The sequence below is a fragment of the Manacus vitellinus genome, unplaced genomic scaffold (genome assembly GCF_001715985.3).
Source record: "Manacus vitellinus isolate BGI_N305 unplaced genomic scaffold, ASM171598v3 scaffold_3_pilon, whole genome shotgun sequence".
Taxonomy (NCBI): Eukaryota; Metazoa; Chordata; class Aves; order Passeriformes; family Pipridae; genus Manacus; species Manacus vitellinus.
Window position 1 is genome coordinate 38494747 of NW_021940535.1, and position 23005 is coordinate 38517751.

Sequence of the window (23005 nt, forward strand, 5' to 3'; positions counted from 1 at the left end):
CTTTGTTTACACCTGCATCTCCTGGAACAGTTCCTCAAACATTAAGGTTTGAAAGTAATAACCTGAACATGAAAGGGGCACATTTTGAGAACCTCAAATATAATGTAAATGAATAACAGAATTATTTAGGAGGGAGCAAACCGCAGAAGGTCCTTTGGCCCACCTCCTCCACTGAGCAGGGTTAGTGCTGAATTCAGACCATATTGCTGAGGGTTCTTGTCCAACAAGTGCCAAACAGAGGGGAAGATCTCCCTCAATCTCCTGGCTGTGCTCTTTCTTTTTGGTGCAGACCAATATAGTGCAAGTCTTCCTCACCCTCGCGGTGCCAGTATCATTGCAGGAAGTTAAACTATTCCAGGAATAGGACTTCACACATGTCCTTGAAATTCAAGATGTTCCTATCAGACCACCCCTCTAGGATGAGTCCTCCTGAATACATATTCACATGTACTGTCTGCACCCTGTACTTTGGTGTTGCCAAACTTGATAAGTGCATTTCATGTCCTCTCTAGGTCATCAACATTAAACAAGGTAGATCTGAGGAACACCACCTATAACCAGCCTCCAGGTAGAACATGAACCCTTAGGCACTGCCCTTTATACCTCATGATCCAGTTTTCCTACGTATCCAGCAGTACAGCAACCTGGACTACAGCACAAGGATGGTGCCACAGAAGAGCTCAAAACCCTTACTAACATCAAGGCTGGCGACCACCTTGTGTTTTCCTCCCATTTCACAGATATCATCTCACTATAAAAGGCAATCCCATTAGTGAAGCACTTGGTAAATCTATGCTAGCTATTCCAAATGATCTTCTCCTTCCTTTGCCCAGAAACAAGTTCAAAGAGGACCTACTCTATGATTTTCCTAAGGGCTGTGATAAAGTCAATTGACGACCTTCCCTGAGCTGTGCTTCTCATAGTTTTTCAAGAAGTGTGCGCAATTTGCTTTTTTCCAGTTAGCAGGGACTTCTTCCAGTCCTCATGATCCTTCAAAGATGACAGACAGTATCTCTGCAAGGACACTAGCCAACTGTCAGCATCTTCAGATGCATTTCATCAGGTTGGATGGACAGGTGTGGGTTGAGCTGCATCAGAGCTCTCTGTTTATCTAAGCTGGTAGAGACTGTTGGGTTTTGGTTGGTTTGTGGTTTCTTTTTTTTGGTGGGGGGAGCTGGGAAGAGCATTATTTAAGGAAATTGTTTAGTTAACTGAATCAAAACATATACATATGGGAAGTAAATTCAGAGACTAAATTTAGTACAGAGACTAACCATCAGGGATGCTTTAATAGGGATTATTAACAGAGAAAGGTGATTTTTCCCTCCAATCCCTGGGGGTTCAGGGATTGTCAAAGCTTTCTTCACTGGTAATAAAAAATGACTGGAAAAAACTAGCTCCCCAAGGCTAAAGTCATCTTTCCCATTTATGCCCTTTTGGGCATGGCAGTCTTTCAAGCAATATTTCAACTTGAAAGACTGTAAGAAAGAACTGCATTATTTAATAAATGTATTGCAGACCAGATTACTGTTTAAAACACTAATTGGGCATTTCGATTTAAATGGACAATGTGAATATGTGGCTATAAAGCTTAATTCAACAAGTATATATTTTATCAAAAAGACTATTATCTGATTTAAAGATTCAAATCATAAAATGTAATAGCTATGTAGGAACATACACTTGAAACAGCTTTAAATTTCACATGAAGAATGTTGAGACAGCATGCACCCTCAGAAATAAAAAAAATTGCTCAACATACAATTTCTCAAACTGCATGCATTGAAGAAGATAACTGTACTGTAAATATTACTGGCTTTCTGAAAATCATATCCATTTCTTAGATTAGGTATGTGTTTAAAGATGCCCTCATAGGATTTAACACAATTTTGGTTACTCATGGATCTTGTGGAATTGTAACAGTGATTGATCTTTGTAAAAAGCTCGGCCTTCTGTAGAAGGCTAGAGAGGCAGCTCATATTGCTTTCTGTCTCCAAAGCAAAGGGCTATAAGAGTCATTAAAAACCATTAGCTTCATTCAACTCAGGCACAGATGAGAAGGTTTCTATCTATGAATCAGATCTCCCTTCCTTAAGAGAGATAGGAAGAGGATCCTCATCCACACACAGGCAAGGGAGTTAAAAAAAATAGTCTGTCTCCAAGGAAACCCCAGAAGAAGCTGAATTTAAGGCAAACACAGACGTACTAATATAGACCATTTTTCTTAACAGCCTGTCAGAAAGACAATCAAATAAAAATACCATGTATGCAATTTCACCTGAATAGTGAGAAGGCCGGAAGTAACCAATAAAATGGAAACGAACTGTTCAATCAAAAATAAACTACACAGAACTGACCCTGCTATCACACAAGATAGCACAAAGGATTAATACATAACCCCACTGTAGGGACTTCTTGTTACAAATCTTACAGTACAAGCTGCTGCATCTTATAATTCAACTTGCAATGGTAAAAGCTCCAGTAAGTACAGACTTCCAAGGGGGAAACACACGATTTGGAAAGAAGATACACTACTGCCTGGATTCATCACGACCTGTGTTACCTTATTTTTTCAAAAGAACCTTTAAAAATATATTTCTGTTAGTTAAGTACTTCCAGCACTGGCAACACTAACTGTCTTTACAAAGAACTTCTTCATATATCTACTTTACGTAATTATCCTGGTGTGGCCAAAAGAATAGAATGGAAACATGTCTGCATGCTGAGCACATTCATTTCTCTAAGCCCCAGAAACACAGGACTGGAATAAGCCTCCTGAATCATCAAATCCAGTCCTCTGCTAATGTGTTCATGTAAATAATATGTTTGTGATACTGACTGAGTTTCACACAAACAGAAAAGGCTTCCCAAGGTTATTCTTCATGTGAGACTATTCTGAAAACCTCATCTATGACAGTCTGTTGTCTATTTCAGCATTAAACAAATGTATAACTATCTTTCTATACAAAGCAATTTTAAAGGTTCCTGCCCGTAGTATTACACCAACAAAAAGTGCAATTTCCAATATACTTTTTTTTGCCAAAAACCCTGATAGCATGCCCTTATTACCTGAAATTATCATTTGAAGTTATAACGATCCAGTAAGGATGGTTTATGCTTTGAAAATATTACTCATTATCACACAAATCTGATGCTTCTATTCAATTAAAACTCTTCTATATGTTACGAATTATTGCTCCCAATTTTAACTTTTAATTAAAAAAATATTTTTGAGTTACAGAAGCATTTAAATGGTATTTATAACACTAATTTGTAATTTTGTGGTTTGGGTACTATACTTCAGAATACCACAATGATTTAAAAATTGTTCTTTGGATAAGAAACACTGCAATTTTCAGCCTGAAGCAATAGTGATTTGGCAGGCCACACTGTAAAATCCTGGAAAAAAAATTGAAGACTGATGCTTATCTTAGAAACACTGATGACATGCTAAAAGCTGTGCCAATGCTATCACTATAATAATAGAAGAAATAGTCCTCAAAAATGAACATCTGTCAGCTCTAATCTCTACTGCAATTGCATTTATATTTTCATCGTTTGGAATAGCTAGGAAGTAACTTGTAGGAAAGAAAATTATCACAATAAACAAAGATTTTCATTTGCATCTTGACTGCTAACAGTTTTTTCTAAAATTAAAGTTTCCTTAAAACACACCATATCAACCATCTGTATTCAGCCACCATTTGCCCTTAAGGTATCCATACATTTGGAGTTGACAAACCTGGATCTCTGCTGGAGAAGTCTGAGGTTTTGAATTTCTCTCTGTCTGATGTTTATCTCTTCTCATGAAGAAAAAACAGAATAAGTACATTCTTTCAAATGTTCTGTTACTGCATATGAGAATAATTCTGCTTACTTGCCCTAACTTTTGTCTATTCATACCATTGTAACCCTTTTCATGGTGTGTGTGCAAGTGTATCGATTTATTTTATTGTTTCAATTGCATTCAATGTCTGTGTATTCACAATGTCATCTTCCAAGCCTAAAGAGCCTGCAGAGAGAGGCATACAGACATAGAAGGAGGATGGAAAAGGTAAAGCATATACTTCACTAAGACAAGACAGTAAAGTCATTACACTTTCAAAAAAGTACTTGGAATTATGTACGTGACTTCTTGCTTTTGAAAACTAGTATGAAGATCAGCTCTTAATGCAAGATGAACAGCAGAACCTGCCTGATTACTAGCACAGAAATTGCTATGGTAGTTTGACTGCACTAAGGATAGAAACAATACAGAAATTTATTGCAAGGATGGTGAGACACTGCCCAGAGAAGCTGTGGATGCCCCATCCCTGGAAGTGTTGAATGCCAGGTTGGCTGGGGCTTTGATCAACTTGGTCTAGTGGAAGGTGCCCAAGCCCATGGGCAAGGGGATTGGAACAGTCTTTAAGGACCCTTTCAAACCCCCTCTGTTCTATGACTCTATGATATAAAACTATTAGTGGCATTGAATGGTGAATCAAGATTAGCACTATGCTGGTAAATCTTACATTTGTATCAGAAATTCAGCCAACAGGAGACAGTTTTTAGAAAAACACACACACAAAGTGAACAAATACCATTTAGTTTAAGCTGTGAAACTCCTGGCAAATCTTTATTTAAATCAATCAAGGTATTGGATAACAAAATTTTACTCTAATACAAAAGAGAATAGAGAAATTCATGGAGCACTTAAAATCATATTAGGCTTCGAGATGTAAAGTGCAAACAGTTGGAGAATAGAAAGTACCATCATTAAGTATCACATACCCTTGTCCTGTTCTTATACCTTTCCTTAGGTATCATTTTCAGTCAGAGGGAGAACACTCATCTTTTTTTTTTTTTTTTACAGTACGTTGGTGTTATCAAAATCTGGTCAAATATTTTTATCTGGCTAATTTTCTTTCAGTTATTCACAAATTAATAGGGGAGTGAAGTGACCTATAATTTTTCTAGGGTAAGAATGTACTAAATATTTTCAAAATGGGATCGCACCTCTGAGGAAAAGTCTTTGTACTTCTCTGATGGTACTACAAGCCTAAGAGAAAAGCTCTATAATAGGATGAGACTATGAACTTGTTTTATTTCTAAAAAAATTTAAACGTCGAGATGATATTTATTTAGGTTAAGGTTTTTAAAACATATCCATTTAAGATTCATTTTCATGTGACAACCCACTGTGAAGCTGGAAAGAACATCCACCCAATAGTACTGGCCAAAGCACTAAGCTGCACTGGCAGTCAGACTTGCTGCAACCAGGTTAAGTATTGAAGAAGCATCTCTATTTCACTCCTATGGGTAGTTCATTCAACTCAGTAAGGGAGTTGGATTATCCTTTTTTTTGCATTGCTTTCTACTCTACAGTAAATAGTGTAAGAAGGAAAAAAATATTTCCAACCTTGCTGCAAGTCTCAGACACACACACTAGACATCTCTAAGAAATGTATTAAAAGAACTATATTCTGAATCAACCTTTTCTCTGTGGTTACAAAAACCACAGAATCATAGAATGGTTTGGATTGGAAGGGAGCCAATCTCCCTGTTGTGGGCAGAGACACCTTTGACTAGACCAGGCTGATCAGAGTTCCATCCAACCTGGCCTTAAATACTTTCATGGATGGGGCATCCACAACTTCTCTGGGCAACCTGTTACTGTGCCTCATCACCCTCACAGTACAGAATTTCTTCTTAACCTCTAATCTAAACCTACCCTCTTTCAGTTTGAAGCCGTTGCCCCCTGTCCTATCACTACATGCTCTCGTAAAAACTCTCTCTCCATCTTTCTTGTAGGCTCCCTTCAGGTACTGGAAGGCCACAATTACATCACCCAAAGCCTTCTCTTCTCCAGGCTGAACAAGTCCAATTCTCTCAGCCTTTACTCATAGCAGAGGTGCTCCATCCTTCTAATCATCTTAGTATTCCTCCTCTGGACTCACTCCAACAGGTCTATGTCCTTTCTGTGCTGGGGACCCCAGAGCTGAATGGAGCACTGCAGCTCATCAGAGCGGAGCAGAGGGACAGAATCACCTCCCTCACCCTGCTGGCCACGCTGCTTTTGATGCAGCTTTCTGGGCTGTGAGCACACATGGCCGGCTCATGTCCAGCCTCTCATCAACCAGCACCTTCAAGTCCTTCTCATCAGGGCTGCTCTCAATCTGTTCATCCCGAGGCCTGGATTGATACCTGGGGTTGCCTCAACCCAGGTGCAGCACCTTGCGCTTGGTCTTGTTAAACCTCAGGAGATTCCCACAGGCCCACTTCTTGAGCTTGTCCAGATCCCTCTGGATGATACCTTCAGGTGTGGCAACTGCATCACTCAAGCTTGGTGTTATTTGCAAATCTGCTAAGGGTTTCTTATCTTACCCACTGTCTTGTCATTAATGAAGATATTAAATAACACTGGCCGCAGTAAAAACCCCTGAGGGGCACCACTTGTCACTGATGTCTATCAGGATGTTAAGTAGCATTTTAATTTCCATTCCAGTAAAAGTAAACACATCCAAAAATTACCCAGTAGGTCAGAAATTTATCATTTGCTGTTCTCTAACACAGAAATTGTGTTTACAAGTCTGAAAAATGCACATTAAGCACCACAAATTGCTAATATAGTCACTGCCAAAGAAAATGGTATTTTTATTAGTCTAGAGACCAGATGAGACCATTTCTGGGTAAAAGAGGAAACTCTCATTAGACTAACTGGTATAGTTTGAAACAATAAAGAGAATTTCAAGACCAGAATCTTTCTTTGGACCTGAAATAAAACCAGCAGCTTTCTCAGCTAACCACAATACTCTGCATGTAGTAGCACATGGAGAGTACTGAAGTCTGCAATACCAGAGCATGTTTATCTGTAAAGCCAGGCAGCTTTGTCACCCCCAAGAACATCTGCTTATCGGAAGAAGAGTTTGAGCACATAGTATCTTGCCTAATTTTTTAAAATAAATCCGTTTTCCCCATAAAAGATATTACATCTACCTACTAGGTTTGGTCTGAACAAATCTCTCATTTCTATAAGCAAATGAAACCCAAAACTTAACCTCCCTGCTTCTGAACTGCCTTTTGTGAAAAGACCAGTGTCAAAAGGCAGTTCTTCAGTAACACACCATGATCCGTGCAAGAATTTGCTGTAAGAAACCTTAACAGAAACTCTGCTTGGATTTCTGTTTGTGGTGCAAGGCACTGTGCTACTCAGCAAGAGCTAAAATCATCCTGATCAACATCCTGTTCTCAGGAGCAGGTTAGTCACAAAACACTGCTGCAGAAGTCAAATGTTCCTGGCTGAATTTCTACCAAAATATGGTGTGGCCATATCTACTACTTTTAATGAGCAGAGAGTGGTAATAAAAATACACACACCACAAAGTATGTAAAATGGTAGCAATATGTAAGCTTGGAATCATAGTGACTTTCCATCAGAAGAGTTAAAAAGCCTTTAACTGTGTTTCAAAGCAGATCTAGGGTTTTATCTGCCTGATTAAGTAAGGTTTTTAACAAGTAAAGCTGTAATTAGGCATAATGATAGCCTAACAAGCAAAGTTAGAATAATGCACATTAATTCTAACTTGGGAAGAGGTCCACTTTTAACAGCATTTCATGGTCTTCCTATTCAGAGAGGGTTATTTCCTCTTCAAGGTGCTGGAACTGTGGTGGAGATTTCCCACAGCACCTCTACTAACACAAGAATTTCTTGCTAGGAAGACAGCCACAAGTACCATGCTGGCTCAGATTGTGCCCTGGCTTCAGGAGCACCAGGTTTTAGGATTTCTGGAACATTCAGGAGGTTTCACTCCAAGAGGCCCATAAGAATCCAATCCCACGTGGTATTATGCCAAGAGGCTGCAGCGGAGAGTTATGATTTTGTTTCTTTTGAACTGCTCAGTTGTTACCAAAATGTAGTGCAATTGACATATTTAAGGCTTCTTTGAACTTCAGTGAACACATTTCTCTATAATATGGAAGCAAGTCACATGAGTAGGAGTTCACAGCAAATCTCTGTCGAAAATCAAGATAGGAGATGGTGTTGAAAAGGTTGGGCTTGACTTTACCGATCTTGATCTGACTTTTACATGACATTTCAACTGTACAGGATTAGAAAACTCCCAGTAAACACTGTACATAACTAAATCAAGAGCCCAACACTGATTTTAGGCAGTATTAAAAAATCCTGCACAAAGATTAGTTAAATGCCTCACAAACTTGTGCTAATCCTCAAAGAAAGGCTTACAGGGTCTAAAGAAGAATACAAAATTACACTGGATACTGATGCGTCCAGTAACAACGATGAAAAAAAAAGTCTATACAACTCCCATTCAAAAAGGAAAACCTAACATAAAAACCATCTGCTAGCTCACAAAGCATTTTTTAATATCTTAACAGCACTCTGTCAAAAGAACAGAATTACTGTATCTTTTGTATGATTTCTATTCTTCAATGAACACAAAGCAGATATGATAGATAACACTAGGGGAAAAAAAATCCCTGCTGCAGATACACAACAGATGACAATTATGGTAAGACGACGTATCTGTAACTCCCTTAACCTAAAGTGTAAAGAACATGGATCATTATGAAGAGTTATTTTTCACATACTTGAGTTTCAGAATCAAAATTCAGTGTTTTCTAAATATTTCTTACACTAAATTCAAGAGCACAGAGTCAGGTACAAATCAACTCGTGTGGAAAATGATCCACAGACATCCAGACTCCAAAGGATTAAATCAGCCACAACAAAAGAAAATCCAACCCAACAACAACAACAGCACGGCAAAGACAATAGTGGCATTGACTACTTGAGTAGAACAGAAATGCTCTGCCACTGCAATTCCCTCTTCACCAGAAGACACGAATTCATTATCCAAAATTCAGGGGGTTTTTCTACTATTTACAATCCTTCCCCGAGTTCCTCTTCTAAATTATCTCAAAAGATCTCAGCCCCTGTCCTATAAGCTCCCTGTAATTCCAACCCTGTGTCACAGCACACCGGCGAATCTTTTTGCCTTGCCTTCTCAGATTCTGCTTCCACAATCCCTTCCATTCATATCCACATTAGCATCTTGATTTGCAAATCCACTTCCTTTGATTGCTATCCTTTAACCTGAAAGAGCTTTCATCTATTCCCTATCTCTCCGAGAAAGCTTTCACCATACCTATTCAGCTGCCAACCTTTTTTTTTTCTCCACAAATCACCCTTATATGGATTCGCATCTGTATTCTCGCTTTACTGGATTCCAAATATGTTTTATACTAGAGAAGTAAAAATATTTGAAAGGTGTTGCAAATGCTAGTTGTTTGTATATGTAACATCAGAACATTATGTGGAGTGATAGCAAAACACAGTTATGTAATCAGACTTACCCAGGAGGTTAAGGAAAACTCTAGAAAAATGTTACATCGCTGTAGGCTATTTAATGTTCATCCTCTAGGAACCCCAAACAAAACAGAACATTTTTTTTCCTCTACTGAAGAATACTTTTACTTTTACCAACCTAAAATTATTCTAGACGAGAAAAATCCATCATGGCTCTCAACCTCAGAGTTTACAGGAACAACCTGGCATGGTGTTCTCCACCACCTTTAGCAGAGAAAAGCATTTGATGGACACTGAAATAGTTTAACTCACCAATAAATGGAATAGAAGCCAAAGAGTCACCAGGTGGGCTGGAACCCGATGCTTTCCTTTCCTCTATTCTTTTTATGTGGACTTCTCTCCGAGCATCGTTAGGTAACCAACAGGTAGTGTCCGAGGCTGCCTCTTGGTCATTGACAGCAAGAATGTAGGACTGATGCCTCAAAGGCTGTGGAGTTTGGTGGCCAGAAGGTGATTTGTCCCGCATGACCACTGTGTCTTTGTCATTTCCCTGAACATCCGTTTGCAGACTTTCAGACTCACGGACATCTTCCCTTTCAAAATGAATCTTTTGTCTTATGGAACCATCTACATTGTCAGAGGTAGTTGAACACTCACTTGGCTGAACGAGTTTGGCAGAAGCTGGAGACAGAGAGGAGGGTTGGATGGTTTTACCAATTTCTGTTTTGTGATCTTGGGCACCTTCTGCTCGGATCCTTGACTGTTGGTTTAAGAGACCGCTCTGATGCAAGTGATTTACTGTTCTTTGGTCTTTGCTGGCAATAGCATCCAGGCCCTGGTTAAGGGGAATAGATGGTTTTGCTGCATAGGGAGCTGAGTTCTTCAGAGAGCTACTTCTAGAACTTCTGGCTGGTGTGAGACACAATCTCTCTTGTGAAACAGCTGCAGGTTTTGAAACTCCCCCAGGAGTTTGCAAATCTCGAGAAGGCTGTAACATTTTAAAATCTGGTGAAATTTTCTGGAAGTGAGAACCGGGCAGAGAAGCTCTACTACCAGTTCTCCTGTTGTCTGAAATATAAGCACTTGGAGCTATAGGAAAATTTTGACCTCGAAGGGACATATGAAATGCATGCTGTCTAGATCGCTCATAAATACCTCGCCGATCATCTTGTTCAGTAAACCCTGTCCACTTGTAAGTCTTTCTCCTATCTCCATTTGTATCTGCAATCATATTGTCAGAATGGAAGTTTTCTAGCACTTCACCCTGTTTGCTGAGATAATCCCACGACCGAGCCCTGTGATTTCTAGCATTAACTGAAGGCGAAGTTAGAGTATCTTGTGAAGCACTTCGTGGCCACTCTTTCATCAACACAGGATCTTCGAGTCTTTCCTGGGATACACTTCTCTGCCGGATCTGAACAGACTGTGGAACCCTGTCGTGAGAGGTGCTCCTGCGCCGTACCTGAGAAGCAGTGCGGTTTGGCACCACTTGATTATAATCAGTTGTATTCTGAGAGGCTGCTCTTAAGCTGTCTAACCTTTCCTGTATTGTTCGGGAGCCATACATGTGCATGCGCCTGTTATCAATGTATTCTTTGTAAGTTTTGTAGGTCTTCCAGTCTATGTGCTGGTGGGAGGTTGGAGAACTGTAATGATTAGTAGAGACTGAGGGTGAGTCTGTGGCTTGAGCAGGAGGTCTAGTGCTTGGGATTCCTTCTGGACATACTACATAATTTGAAGCTTTACTTACTGCTCCAGTTGTATCAACTGGCCTTGTTATTGGAGTCTGGGGAAGTACAATGGCAGTGGACACTGAAGATGATGGTGATGTAGTCCGTGCTTTCAGACTGGTTTGATCTTTTAAGCCGTATCTTACTTCCTCTGTCCTGTGTGAGGGACCAGCATGATTATTTCTACAAGATGGCAAATCTACAGCCTTCTCAGAAGGCACAATAACAGTCCTTACAGTTTCATTGCAAACGCATACGGCTGTATTTGATTTTGCAATGTCTGTTGGCGATGGAGGCACTTGTATTTCCATTCTGTAGGCCCTCTCTGGCTGTGTCAATGCTCGTACTGGTCTGCTGACTTGCTGTTTCCCCAGTGAGAAGTCAGAAGAAAGCTTGTCTGCAGCTTGTGCCTTAACAGAAGCTGTGGATGTCAGACGCGGGTAACATATTGGCGGTGGTTCAGGTATGTTGTGGGCATTACCACTGTAGGCTTCGTTGCCTTTCAGGTAGGCATCTTGGGAATACGCCTGTGGAGAGAGGATTAAGTGAGTACTCAGTAGTGAGGGAGACGGAAAAGTTCGCCATCCAGTATTTGCATGATCAATCTTCAAGAGAGGGAATACAAGTTCAAAATTCACACTATCTCTAATTTTAGACAAAATGTTAGTTAAAAAGATAAAAACAGCATTCCATCCCCTTAGTGATGTAGGAACAAGAAACAGAACAAGCAAAATCATTACATATATTCCCTCGCTCAGGTAAAAAAACCAACTGATAATTCCAGGAAATACTGCAGGTAGGGCACTGAGGCAGGTTTCTCAAAATTCATGAACACAAAACAGTATTTTTCTCCCCCTTAATTTTGCTTTCTAACATGATGCTTCATACATTCTTCCCATTTAAGCTTCACATTGCCAGAAACCAGAATTTCATAGCAATTAATAGGTTAAAATGCTGCATAATAAATTCAAGTAGAACTAGAAAATTCTCTATTCACTTAGTGTATAAAACAACTCTGTTCACTTAATGTAGTACATATGAAAAGTACACACACTCCTCTAAGATGTCTTCTACATAAAAGCTACTGTTCCTAAACATATAATGAATAAATTAAAGCAGTAACATATTTGTTGTGAGCCAACACCCTATAAGTCATCTTATATTTTACAGGAGACAGCAAGTACATAGTACACAAATCTTACTGCAAAAATATTAATGATATTTAACATTTTTAACTTCAAGGAACAAACAGTAAGAAAATTCATACATATCCACTACTGTCCACACACTATTGAAACACAAACTGAAATCTCAAATTCATTTCCTCAGTGCACTTTGCATCTTTACGCATAACAGCCTGACTCCTGAGAGAAAATGGTTATATTACACTTAGTATGTTTCTGCAGCATTTCAGAAAAGCAGCATTTGTCATTGTGAAATTAACAGAACATCCAAAATAATAAATCAATGAGAAGCATACAGCATACTTAAACAATATCCTATTATTGAAAAACTTTAGCATGAGTTCGCTCAGTTTGAACATAATGCAATAAAGAGCCAATGCAGAGCCTGCCAGTATAACAAAAGATCAAAATAATTTCTCAGGGCTTTTACACGCTTAGGCATGGTATCATATCACAGCATTTCCTGTCCAAATCACAACATGCTCAATTCCAGAATATCAATGTGTTCTGTCTTAACAGGAGACAGATTATAAAAGCCCAAGAGCAGCCATAAAATTAATACAGAGCAAAGTACAGAGGAGGGCGAGGCATTTACAATACTGCTGCAATGTTACAACGAGCATTAGTGAGGTGCAAAATATTAAAGCACACCAAGAGAAAAACAGACCAAATAACACAGGCACAAACCACAAATCAAGAGATTAGCATTATGAAGAAAATTCAGCTCAGACTATCTAGCTCATTTCCAACAAACTTGCTGTTTCATATTCTTGCTTCTCACAAATCATTAAGCAAAACATGCCTTACAAAACCATCAGAGAAATGGCTACTGTACAATTCTTACCAGTGCTGTGACATCCTTTGTAAACTGCAGCTGGCAGAAAACAGGAAAACACAGTAAAAACTGCTTACAGATGTAAAGACAGAATTATCTTGTCATATTGATGTTGACTACAGCAAGCTAAAAATACAGCTACACTGATTTCACTGGAAGGTACCAACAGATGTAAAGGGCAGTAGAGCACAAAAAATAACTTCACCCTCCTTGCAAACATGTCCATTCAGCCTTTTATTTGCTCCTTATATTTATCCTGTACCTTTACAGAAAGCAAAATACATTTGTGCCATTTTGCCTTGGTGCATCCCTACAGCTGCCTGCAGAGAGCTCTGGCTCTATGCAACGAGACTTCCCTTCCACTACAGCAACATTACTGTCTCTCGTTTCCCCTGGGCTGCTCCCATCTCTGCTTCCTGGTGACGAAACAACGGCTGTATTATGCACTTAAAACAGCACGCCCCTTCCCCACATATATCTGAACATGACCACAAGCTGTCAGCTGACTGCAGCTGCTTTCACGCTGTACATCTGAAATTAGAGGAATGATGCTGCAGAAACATTCTACTCACATGATTTGTATTTTTTTTCCTCCACTCATAGTAAAAAATCAAGCCAAGCTTCCACTGCCACATTTAATGGAGGGAAGGAACACACGAAAATAAATATTTCTAAATCTTTAAATAAATGGCTACTTAAAATCTTGATGATCTGTAAGAAATTTTTTAAAAATTGGAAGAGATACTGAAGACCCAGAAAACGGATTGAGTGAGATACTACTGGCATGCAGGACAACCAAAACCAATCACCCCCTCCACTAGAAAACAATTATCAATTTATACAGCTCATAAAACAGCTGATATCCCACCTTCGCTGGGATATGCACACATTACACCAACAGCAAATACACCACATTTATATTTTTGTAAAACATTCCCCTGACAAACAATGCTTCATTTGACTTTGACAGCAGAAAGGTTAGATTCCAAAAATGGTGTGTTCTGATCGTAGCTGAAGACTACAGATGAGTATAAAAATTAGTTCTCAGTTCTTGACAAAATTTATCACAGATATTAAAACACCACCTTCAGAAGACAACATGAGTCCAAAATGAGATCAACTTGACTTTCTCCCCCCATGATTGCAGGTATATCCAGACAGACAGACTGACAGTTCTGTGTAAGAATTACAGAAAAAAAGGTTTTGATGATGGAAAGTGTATTTCTCCTTTCAACCTCATTTTACCTACTTCCCAAAGAAACACTGAAGCAAAGCTGAACATCCTTCCACGAAAGAAGAAGCTTATAAATGGGACTTTGATGTTTCCATAAAGAATATTACATACCTTTGTTTCATAATTCTGACTAAGGGCCAACAGAGAAATAGTGCAAGTCCCAAAGAAATGCATGGATCTGTTCTGAATAATGTCACGCTGAATTATGTATTATCAGCATATATTTTACTATGAAATATTTTAATTAATTTAAGCAGAAAGTGATGGTTAAGGTTTTAGACATTTAGAGGCTAAAAAATGTGAAATACACTAATATATTTATTAGTTCATACACTGTTTTGACACAACGCAATTTGCAATTATAAAACACAGCTTGAATATCTCTATTCTCCCTTTAGCTTCTCAAAGGATATATTATGTGAAAATGCTACTCTTATCTCTAAATGATTTCAACAAATGATATAAAAATGTTGTTACAGTATGGCCTAAATTTAAGTCCTTAAAAAGTCTTAAACCAAAAAAAAGCCTTGCAACTTAAAACTTTTTTAATATCCAGATCAGTGATGGTCCTGAACCAGACAATAGCCAACCCACTTGAATTCCTACAGGAACTGGATACTCAGCAGTTATTCAGAAGTCTCAAGAGGATCCAAAAGTCAGACTTGATGTTTTATGAGCTCTTTTCCACCTTCTCAAAACAACAACAGTTATGGAAAGCTTACCATACAAATGCAACAATTTAGAGTGACATTAACAGCTCTGATGGATAACAGCTCTGCAAAAATTACTAGAAGCAAACTGCTGTGCTTACAGTAAGAACTCAGCATGTTTCCAGCTATCGGGTACAATTTCTTCCCCATCTTGCAAGCTGGTTTTGTTTGCACCAAGTTTGCAAACTCCTATGGCAAAGAATTAATTTCTTACTATAAATCTGTAGCCATTAAGGGTTTAACTCCTAAGGTAATACATTCAATACCATAGGATAGGCAAAATACATTTTAAGCAAATGAAGCATTTTAAAAGGTATTTCATTAACCATCGAAAATTCACCTGAAGAGTTTTGATCCCATTTTTCCCCACTTGATTTTATGCCATTAGATGTTAGAATAATAACAGCCAAACATATTTCATTAACCATCTAAAATTCACCACTTAGTCCAAATTCATAAAAACACGCAGCCCTGTGTTTCACTGAGGATGAGTATGCTTCACTACAGGATGAATAATAACACTGACTTCATCAGAACTAGTTGCAAAATTGGAGAGAAGCATTTTGATGAGTCAGAGGCCAATGTGCACAGCACCTTGTAAGACTGAGTTTGAGGTATTCTTCTTTCCTTCTCCAACCAGTTTGGCTTCAGATTATATTTCTTTACCACTAAATTTTTCTCTTTCCCAGTCCTAACTTATTCTCAGTTAGTGTGAGTATGGAAATTGCACATCAGAAAAGTTTTACAGCTGTCTTAAAAGGAAACACTTCCTAGTTATAGTTTGTTCTGGCAAAAATGTTAGTACTATAGCTCAAGTGCTTTCATTTTACTCAGACACCCAAACATTACAGTCAGACAACATTATTTGACAAAAAACCCACACAGCCTTTCTTCCTAAAGGCAAAGCAATTTTAGTATACAAAATTTAATGCTTTAAACCCCCAAAAATTTTATTTCCAAATACAAGCTGTGCAAGAGACTTTCTTGTAAATATTAGCCTAAATTGAGGTTAGGAGGTTTGATGCCAACGGTATTTTCTAACATATGCAATATTGAATAATAAAGTTTTAGTCTCTTCCTCTAGGTCAGTATGTCTTCACACCACACCCCTCCTTCTTCCATTTTTACTTGCTGCCAGAGTTTTAATATTAACCTCTGTGCCCATCAGTAAGTCAGTACAAAATCTGAGAGTAAAAAAATGCTCCAAGACTCTTGACTAAATACAGCTACTTATGAAAACATCTTTATCTTTATTAAATATAAATCTAATGAAAATATTTCACAGTTTGCCAATTAAAGAGTCATGTTGCTCCACTAGGTCTGATGTAACTGGATGGCAACAGGAAGAAGAAAAAAAAACACAGTCTTTAATGTTAAAGTTGACTGTGGGTAGACCTGTAGCCAGAGACATGAGGTTATTGGGGTATATAAAACTCTAGAATAAATTTCCTCATGCAGGTTACTTTTCTTTATGGTGTTGGGGTCTTCTTTGTTTGGTTTGGTTTTTTTCTTTTGTTTTGTTCTCGTTACAGGTGCATCACTGGCAATTTCAGGGTACTACGAGGCCTTGAGAGCCACTAAATTCCACAAAAATACTAAGTTCAGAAATGATAATACAGCAAACTCTTCTTTTCTGCCCAGATCTCCCTATACACTGAAAACTTCCATATCACCTGACTAGAAAGAAGGAAAATAAAAAGTAAAGAAAATATATGCTTCAGTTGACTTTCACTCACTTTCCTGGTCACTCCTATCTAGGATTTTATGGTTACCCTACTATCTATGACAAGAGAAACATTTCTCTTCACGTGTGGTCAACTTTCAGTTATTGATATGTAGCTTCACTGGTCCATAATTTTAAGGAAAGATTAGATGTAATTAAATATACCAAAACCAAAGTAGTAAAACAGTCTCCTTTTATTTTCATATTTACCATTATTCACAGAATGCCCAATAAAATCTTCCAGTAAATGAAAGAGTTCCTTCTGGAATGGTAAGGCACATTTCAAGAGATTTGTACACTAATAAAATTTAATGATGACAACATGTAAGACTAGAAGTAACCTCCTACCTTTTGGGGCAACTCCTGCAAGGAAATGATTTTTTAGAACTGTTTTGAAATTAAACTGTTGGAGTCAGAATAGAAGTTAGGTATGATGGGACTTTTGAGTGGGTAGTAAGAGAAGTGCCAGAAAGTGAAAGATGAAAAAATCAGGGTAACTTACCTATAGTATGTATCTGTTTATACACACACACAACATAGATATACATATTTACAAAATAATATCTACATAAATATATTTACCTAAATTAAACCCTATATAAGAACATTAATGTGATACATCACAAGAAACCTTCCCATCAAACAGCTCCAATGCAGACCATATTAAAGACACCATTTTTCAAAGAGTCGTATTTTCGAGACCTTGATATGTAGAAATTCAGTAGTTTGTTAAGCTGTATTCTTCTTTACATACACAAGGAGCAATTAGCAAATAAGTAAATTCCAACATGAACATTCCCCCCAAAAATGGTCAAAAAATCCTGCATACTAAGGACACCCTAACATACATGTATTAGACACTACAAAGTCTGCTGACAAGATTCATAATAATGCTGACCTGCAAGTAGGTTTAGAAAACTCTATTTTCTCTCTCTGGGGAGCACCTTTACATTCACTATTTTCCACGTAAAACAAAAAGCTTTTGAACAACTGAAAAGCTGTCACAATTTGAACAGCATTTTAGTATTGAACTTGTTATCTAAAGGCTACAAAACAGCAACAATTTCATTGAATACACTTGGGAAAAAGGAACTATTTGTAGTTGACCTAAATGTGTCTTCCCATTTGCATGAAGTCAGTGGTAATGCCAAAATTCTGCCAAAAAAGGTTGAGAATGCTACAGAAATTGCACACAGATACATCAAATTTGAAACACTAAGGAGAACATAATACAAAAATAATCCTCCTCCTACTTTCAAAATGGTTATATATCTAGAAATGTTTCAAAATAATATCTTTTGATAAGTTTAAGTAACCACATATTTGAGGAGGAGCATGAAAAAACCCCGAACACATACATAGTTGTCAAGAGTTCAACTTTCTGTCATGGATAGAGATGTTTTAAATATCCTTTTCCCCATCCACAAAGTGACATTTTCAAGATCATGCCTGTGAACAAACACGACTGACACCGATTTCACTAACGAGAGTTTCACATGTAATTCCCTTCCAAGTGAGTTCTGTTCACATGCCACTGCCACAGGGCAGTAACCTGTGGATTGGACCACTTCATTGTTACTACTGATGAATGGATTTGAAGCCCTGATTTCAGGAAATTCAAGATATCAAGAGGTTCACAGACATATATGGATATTTCTGAAGACTAAACTCAAGGTTTATAAATAGCAAACTAAGGATAGAAACAAGCAACTGTGTTTCTAGCAATCAGCCATCAACACATGGAATTGATTGCCAAGTACTATAAAACTTACCACAACCAGCATTATTCCTGAATATAATGAAACTATTCCATCCTCATTGCACTAGATATACCTTTCATTAGCTCCTCCAATATCCAGCAGTGTTTTGGGGTTTTCTATTTTTACAGCATACCAGTATTTAGCATCAGTTTACAATGAGTAATACTATCTGAAGACATTTACAGTGAAATTTATGACATATGTCACAGAAAATAACTTAGATTATTTAACATTCTCTATTAACTTACATTTAACATTCTATAACAACACATTCTTACATAACACAACTCCAGGTGTTTTTCCTCTATTAATAAGGCCACTGTACCTTACCATTTACCATTCACTTTGCACTTATACTGACACTACTACTAGAGAAATTATTGTTATCACTTACTTATATGAGCTCTACCTTCATTCAGGAATAAGAATTCGCTCTAAAATTTATATATATATTTTTACATAAGACTTCCACAAAAGCTAATACAGCATTAATCACAAAGATAAAAATAGAAAATTTAAAAAGTATGCAGTTTCTCAGCTGGAAATAAAAATTTACTGTCTTTTCACAGAAGTGAAAGGAGTAACATTCTATTTTGTTACGTTGTAAGTATTTTAAACATGTTCAGATTCGAGTAGAGCAAAGCTCTTCACCAAATCTTGTAATGAGAACTGTGCATCCTAAGTCTCTTCAGAGGAACTGCACAGATTTTTCATTTTACTGAAGTTACAGTGATACCCTCACTTGAGCAGTCTCAAAAGTCTGCTGATTTTTATTTTAGAAGTGCTAAGATTTTTCCTCCTTTGTGGTGGCCTAAAAGACAGAAAACTACAGGCCATAACTGATGGTCTCTGTTGTGAGATGCAATTCATTTTTATGAATCTTCATAAATCGCAACTCTGCCATCAAAGATTGACACTTGAAAACATATCTACTAAAGTAGTCCACGACAGGACAGAGTGAACAAACTGCAGCTATCAGAAGTCTTTTCCAATAGGCCTAAGTACACTCAACACTCAGTCTTGAGGACTACAGAAAACACCTGTCTCTTCTTGGCTTTCTCTGGCAGATCCCATGTGGAACTGAAACTCCTCAAGGGAAGTTCACTTTTACCCAAACAAATGCATCTTAGCAAACAGGAGCATAAACCCCTCCTGTATCATGACCACGTACCAACTCACCCAAACAGCAAACAACTGTCAGAAGGAACTCATGCACACTATAGAGGCAACGCAAACCATTTTCTGCAAAATCATTACTTCATCTCTCAAACCTAATCCCCTTTCTATCTTCAACAGAGGAGCCTTATACACAAAATTCACAACTCTGTCACATCTTACAACTCAAGAGGAAGTTTTTTATAATGACACCTGAAAATTATTCCCACAGACATTTCCCTTCTTTTCCTAAAACTTCCACAGGTAGATATTTTTTCCTCTTTTCTTTATCCCTCCATCTCCTCCAGGAGAACGACCTTTTTTTATTTTTGTCAATATCCTTTTCTAACCCAAAAGTAACAATTGTGGTTTTTTCCTTCCTCTGGCCCCACTACCTCACTTGGTGATATAACAAGTTATATCCAATCAACTGCTTTTCATCTCTACTTCACCTGAACGTTGCACTTCATGTTTCATCAGCAGAGGGAAGATATGCCTAAGACCTTGTCGCCCAGACAAATACAAAGGAAATTTAATAATTTAAATTTTAGCACTATTCTTGCATTTCTACACATTCACAGTTCCAATTAAAAAAAAAAGGAAGAAAAAAATTTTTTAAAAAAAAAGAACAACAAAAAATGCCCCAACACCCACAGCTTTCCCCTCCCACTGATTCATGCAAACAGAACTCACACCCTGCCCCCAACATTTTCTGTGCTGGATTACTGAAATATTTCTTTATCAAATGTTCTCAAAATATCACTTCTATTCTAATAACCTTGGCTTGTTGGCCTAAATGGTTGAGTTCCTGTGCTAATCTCTATCTCCAACTCAAAACAAAGTTTCTCGCTTTTTTTCCTTACCCACAGCTACTGAAACCCACAGTTTTTCTTAACTTAAAGTCAATTCTTACTATTTCTGTGTGGATTAGAAAATATACTTTTCCAACTACTAACCCAAAAGTCCACCCTGCTTGTCATCTTCTCCTTTCCTCTGCTTCCAATTAAAAATAAACTAGAGCATAACAGTACACTAGGTATTTTTCTAATTTTCACAATATGCAACATCATGTATTATTCAAGGCTTGTTTGGACTTAGAGACACTAAACGGGAGATGAATTACCTCACTATATGTGCAGGACCTCAGTTCAAATCGAGGGTATATAGGCACTAGTGTAAAAACACATTTACAGCAGTCACAATTTTAAAAAGTTGGTAATAACCTTCAGCACATTTATCACCTTGCTTCTTTCCTGGAAAACCACTGACAAATAGTGAGACATTAAACGAAAGTAAATTTTAAGTGTCATATGTTAGTTTTTTAATTCAAATTATTTAGAATTAGACAACCTGGTTAAAGGAAGCAATCCAATTCATAAATTCTAACATAAGGAAATTCATCCAAATGATAATAAAAACAAAATTTTTTTTTTTAACATGCTAGGAATATCATGTGAAGATGGTATTTCCTATATCTGGATTCCTCTGAAATTTCAGGCATGGTAAGGAGGTAGGAAAATATCTAAAGAGTGACAAAAAGATAAATGTTAACTCTAATTATTTGGTGATAGTGGAGTCCAAAGACTTTGTAACCAACAACGGAACATTTTTATTTAGTCAATAAACTCTCTGAATAGAAACTTCATAAACATACCAATTGAAGGATGTCCTCGTCTTTTGGCATAACACTAAGTTCCAATATGCTGTCACTGAAACAAATAGAAAAAAAAAACACATCACACATGAACTTTTGGAGAAGATTTTCAATTTTTGTTACAAAGATGATCCATTAACTTGGATAGATCACAACTATTCAAAAATTCCAACTCACAGCTATTCTGACAAATACTTTACACAAGAGAAATAAACACTGATTTCCATTAGAGTCTTAGCAAGTCAGAGTAGAACAGAAATCTGATGCAAGAACACACCTGTGTTCTCAGCAAAACCAGTTTACTGAGCCAACACACTGGGTTTGGCAGGGTTTTTTTCTCCCTGAAGTCCTAAGGTATACTATTCATTTGGAGCTTCTGAGACAAAACAATGTGACAAATTTGTGAATACGAGGTAAAACTTCTCTCCTTCTTCCATTTAAAATTAAGTCTCAGCACTCTCTAAAATTGCTAGGGAGAAGTCATAACCACCACATCATGTGAAAAGTGGAGCAATACCAAGGCAAGCACTGACTTACACCTTTCCACTCCAATCACCTCCTGGCAGAATCAGCTTAAATACATTTAGTCATCCAGATGACATCTGAAATATGGATGAAAAACACTTGCTATTTATAAGTGCTGCATTTGTCGGTCAGAATTGCTGAAACCAAAAGCAGCAGCAGCATAAAGGTCCAGGAATCCAGACAGTTCAATCAATGTGACTCAAACATAGGCAAAATCAGGACACTAAATGTAACAGTTATCCAGAATCAAGTATTTTAAAACAGTGAAACCCACAGTCAGCATCTACCAGAAAAAAGTATTTTTACAAGCAAGAGAGAAGTATGAGCTTGTAACATGGGATACAAAATAGCTGAATTCATTATCTCATCTGAGATAAAGGAATAATGTGTTCACATTCATTAAATGTAAAGGGGAACAGGAGAAGGGTTACAAAAGACTAATGTACAGTCTATTACACCTAGGCTGGAAAAACAGAAAATGAACATTCTAGGACCGTTATTTAGAAATCACACATTACGTGTCAGAAGAAAAAAAAAAAGGGGGGGTATTTAAAAAAACTGACCAGTACCAGCATAAGAAAAAAAAGGCATACAACCTAACCGGGTGTGTCAGACTAGAAATTCGCTTGTCTGTACAACACACTAGCTGAGAAAAGATAAAACCAGCACACAGCCTGGCCCCAACTTCAGGGCACACTGAGCATCTTATGAAAGCACCGAGAAGGACCTCAGTTTCTTATTTCTGCAGAAAAGAAAGTCATCGTCTCAAACATGTAATGTGTGATTTACTATGCTTCCTTATATGAAGAATGTTTTTATTTTGTGGTTCCTTTTCCATTTTTTAGCAACCGCAGACACAAGGCTGCATTCCAAAATAGCAGAGTAAGGGTATTTGGTTTCACAATCTTCTTAAACCATTATTCATTCTGGAGAAAAGTGTTCTCCAAGAAGCATAAATTACTTTAGTTTTAAAACCAAATATCAGCAGTGATTTAAGTTTTTCTTTTTAAGTCTACACACATCTATGAAAAAATGAGTCTTCAAAAGTCTTGTTAAGATTTTTTAAAATACTGAATTTTAAGAAACAAGAGAGTATTGACTTTATGTACATTTACAATAGCATTTCCCATTTTGACTGAATGCATAAACAGTGGAACTATTTAAAATTATTCTTTAAAAGTAGTGTCA

At 37.5% G+C, this 23005-nt stretch overlaps 1 protein-coding gene across 3 annotated transcripts in view; it reads right to left on the reverse strand.

Annotated features, from left to right (window-relative positions):
* The window catches only part of ARHGAP21 (Rho GTPase activating protein 21), an 81407-nt gene that overhangs the window by 19326 nt on the left and 39076 nt on the right, over positions 1–23005 (reverse strand). For 2 of the 3 annotated variants that reach the window (XM_029961708.1, XM_029961710.1), the window contains exons 6-8: positions 21293–21347; positions 13066–13095; positions 9620–11564 (exon numbers count right to left, since the gene is read on the reverse strand). In XM_029961708.1, coding sequence (XP_029817568.1) covers positions 9620–11564; positions 13066–13095; positions 21293–21347 — 2030 coding nt within the window. The remainder of the gene's footprint in view (positions 1–9619; positions 11565–13065; positions 13096–21292; positions 21348–23005) is intronic. The other variant, XM_029961709.1, reaches the window with a different exon arrangement.